Raw genomic sequence first — 3614 nt, forward strand, 5'->3', positions numbered from 1 at the left:
CAGAGAATCAAAGAATGACTTCCTTTGTGAGTGGGAATAACGGAATTACTCTTTATGCTGTCATTTAAACAAAAAGAACTTTCCTTCTGTATTAAGAAACCAAGTAAAGTTTCTTTTCTTCTCCTCCTCCTAGTAGTACCCACAAGTCCACAAAAGGTGCAGTTGGTAGATAACCAACCCAACTGCAACAGCAGAACTTGATTGGAGGATGAAACGGCCGCAAACCACAATAAAAGAATCAGATTATATATCTGGCATTCTGTACAGTAAATCTGCATACCACATAAGCCATGAGAAAAATCATCTCACTTTTCAGACGTAATATTGCTTCTAAAAAAGTAAAGTCTCCCAATATTTAGAAGTTAACCCCACAAAATAAATGCATATTAACGCAAAATTGGTAGGTTTGATAAAACCAAAATTGAACGACAGAATGTAGAGATGGAATCACATGATAAAGTTATCGTGGTTCTTGACATTGTTAGCAGGAGTACTGTTTGATAGATATAGCCATAAGATACTGTACATGCATGCGACCAGAACTCAAAAGAAAACAAAGATAAAGAGACAATTAAGCCTAGTTTAAAATTTTCTGTCTAACTCTATACATGTAATGATTTTTTTCATTATTTTTCTGGCTCAGTAGCATTCTGCTAAATGAGACATGTAACGGAGAAAATTACAATTAAGAACTGTAATTCTCATAAGAAAAAAGAAAAAGAAAGTCTAATTTTTGTATCTGAAGATTCTGATTGAACAATCTCTTTAGTTCATGGAACTTCGAATTTTATGAACAGTTGAAGTGATTAATTGGTCTCCGGCTATCGATCTTAATTGTCTTATCAAGACGTCTTTAGGCACCCTGCCATCCTGAAAAAATTTGAAAGCCAAGTATTAGAATTTGAGTCATTCAAAAAACCTATTTGAACCGATGAAATCTAAAGTAATAATGATATATGTAAGTCGATATTTTTTTTCTTACCTTGAACAGGCCATATAAGGATTCCAGTTCTTGAATACTTGATATAGGAAGTGAACTCTTCATTGCAGCAAACAATCTTGGAAATGACATACTTGATGACGGAGTGTTATCTCTTTTCAGAATCGGTGTTCCTGTCGGTAAACCTGATGCAAAAAATAGTAATAATTAAAATACTACTCCATATAACGAAAAGCTTGCCAGTATATGCAAATGTTTAGTGAAGTATCTTGATCAACCAAAACAAAAAGAGAGTAGCATTAGTACCTTGCTGATGGTCTGGTGAAGACTTGTAACTGACAATATATTCAGGAAGAATGTGCTTGCGCATATGACTGCCCCACACTATATACCATCTTGGATTTGCAAGATTATCAACTCCAGTATCAAAATTTGCACTACTAGGGTGACACTGATCGGATCCCAATTCAACCTTTTCAATGTTTCCCATTATAACCCGGCACAACAATACATGTTTTTCGCCATTTTTATCAGCTTCTGATAGAATCGCACTGCAAACACAATCAAATCTCTAAGTTTCCGTCGTTTAATGGAATAAAAACTTTGAACATAGGGCAAGAATGTGAAAAATACAGACAAATGACTGATTGTTACCTTGTTTCTGGTGATCGGGCCGGTGAAAGATAAATTCCATCCCCATAAGCTGCTTCTGAACCGGATGGTTTATTATCCAATCCAAAACCATGTAGTATGATATTAGCAATACTTTCTGACGACGTTCCGTGCCAAGCAAGCCTAACATCAGATGTACCACCACGAGCAGCTTTTGTTAATTCCATCTGTCTCTGAAATGCTTGCAGGCGAGCAACTCCTACTGGGCCGGCATGTAAACAACGGCGAATGGCAGTGATACTAACATCTCGATCGACTTTCCTTAACCCCCATAGAAATATATTCTTGATATCTATATAATTCTTTTCTTCATCCTCCAAAATTTCCACATTTGGCCACCTACCTTTCTCCATTACCACAGGTGAAACTCTGGCCCTTTTCACAGCACTATGTTGATCATCCGAAGAACTCTCCGTGTCGCTCTCTGCATCCTCCACATGAGAATGATTCATTCTCTTCCGCTTACTCAAATTCTTACTCGAATTCGTAGTGGACTTCGAATCGATCTTAATCTCAATTTTCGATGTAGGAAACTCAACAACTTCACAACATTCATCACTTTTCTCTTCCACAGTAAATTTGGGGAAGAAACATTTATTCTCAACATCAATCCAAGAAACCGATCTTCGGTTTCCAGACATTAAATCAATTTGCAACATTCTTAAGAAATCAACCAAATACGTCGCCCCATCAATCGAGACTTCAACAATTGGTTTATTCCCAATAAAACCCTCTTTCAAAACCTCAAAAACATCTTTAGAAAACCCAATCCAAGTACCATTATTGTAATACATAAATCTAACTGGAACATCACTTTGTTTAAAATTTGCATAATTCTGAATCAAAGCTTGTGTTGAACAAAACCCACATTGCTCATCACCATTATTCGGAGAACTACGAAAATTAGAATCTGTATAATCAACTAAACTACTCTTGGTTTTGTTAGTAATTTTCCTACCACTTCTAACACTATTTCTATGTTTGTTCATCATCATCATATCTTTAGTACTGCTAAAATCTACGATCTTGGGTCTCAAGCTCGCAGTCTTAATCATGATTTAAAAAACGAGAAGAAAATCCAAATCGAGAAGAACTTAAAAACAAAAGAACAATTAACCCAGATGCAAATAATGGAGATCGAGGTAGAGAAGGAGGAACCTGGAAGGAGAATTAACGACTATAAATTTGAAATTTCTAGAAAATTCCCATTAGAATTTGTTGTTGGCTCTCTCCTGTGCTCTGATAATTCGGCTTTGTTTGTGCTTGTTCTCTGTATCTCGCTCTCTAATCTGAGATTATGAAATTGGTATTTATAGACAAGTGATGCGAAAGGCGTGGACCAAACAGAGTCGGCAATAATAATATGATATCAATGACGGTTGGGTTGTATGTTGTCCTAAGCCGCTAGGCTAAGTATTATATAAACTTCTGACTTTCTGGTTTGGTTTGTAATTTCTTTATGCACACGGTATTCGTGAATCGGTTGTTGTTTTTTTTTCTTTGGAAGAAGACTGACTCGGTCGTCTTTTGTTTGACACCCAAGTTATTTTGAATTTAGTAATAGGATTTCGTATGCAATTAGGAAACGGTCACTCAATAGCTACCTAATAATGCACTTTAGAGAGGCTTAGTCTGGGTTGCATTAAAATGCCGTGTCTTGGACTGGGTTGCATATTGGTGTACTCGTCGTCTATGGGTATGCAGACGAGTAAATTTTACATTGTGGTGTTAGATTTTCTTTATCAAAAAGAAAGAAAAAGATTATATGCGTCTTAGCGTTTTGGATACATTACGCTAGTTTGATTTTGGACACTTTATGTTAAATTTCATTGCTTTTAATATCACGGTCTCGGTTACTTAGGTTTATCGTCTTTTATTATTATAGGGATTGTTAAAACTGATTTTGCCTAAGAGGTGTACGCCATTGTTATGAGAGAATTTATGGTCTTTTTTCATCTTGTTGTTTGATATGGTTTATAAGCCTTTCTTAATCCTTGCTTTT

At 35.8% G+C, this 3614-nt stretch overlaps 1 protein-coding gene across 1 annotated transcript; it reads right to left on the reverse strand.

The window, feature by feature from the left end:
• Positions 1 to 436: 436 nt before the first annotated feature.
• Positions 437 to 2965, reverse strand: LOC113332025 (probable inactive poly [ADP-ribose] polymerase SRO2). The gene is made up of 4 exons (XM_026578687.1): positions 1595 to 2965; positions 1247 to 1491; positions 983 to 1125; positions 437 to 870 (listed from the first exon to the last, which is right to left on the reverse strand). The coding sequence occupies exons 1-4, from the start codon at positions 2665 to 2667 to the stop codon at positions 766 to 768; spliced, it is 1566 nt and encodes a 521-aa protein (XP_026434472.1). The 5' UTR covers positions 2668 to 2965; the 3' UTR covers positions 437 to 765.
• Between the last annotated feature and the right edge of the window lie 649 nt (positions 2966 to 3614).

This window comes from Papaver somniferum, unplaced genomic scaffold (genome assembly GCF_003573695.1).
Source record: "Papaver somniferum cultivar HN1 unplaced genomic scaffold, ASM357369v1 unplaced-scaffold_128, whole genome shotgun sequence".
NCBI classification, from domain to species: Eukaryota; Viridiplantae; Streptophyta; class Magnoliopsida; order Ranunculales; family Papaveraceae; genus Papaver; species Papaver somniferum.

Bases quoted from the DNA above. Each gene is read 5' to 3' on its own strand.
- LOC113332025 (XM_026578687.1), bottom strand. From the start codon at position 2,667: ATGATTAAGACTGCGAGCTTGAGACCCAAGATCGTAGATTTTAGCAGT. The intron at 1,126-1,246 runs GTACTAATGCTA...TTTTTGCATCAG, and splicing joins TTCACCAGACCATCAGCAAG to GTTTACCGACAGGAACACCG. The intron at 871-982 runs GTAAGAAAAAAA...AAATTTTTTCAG, and splicing joins CCTTATATGGCCTGTTCAAG to GATGGCAGGGTGCCTAAAGA.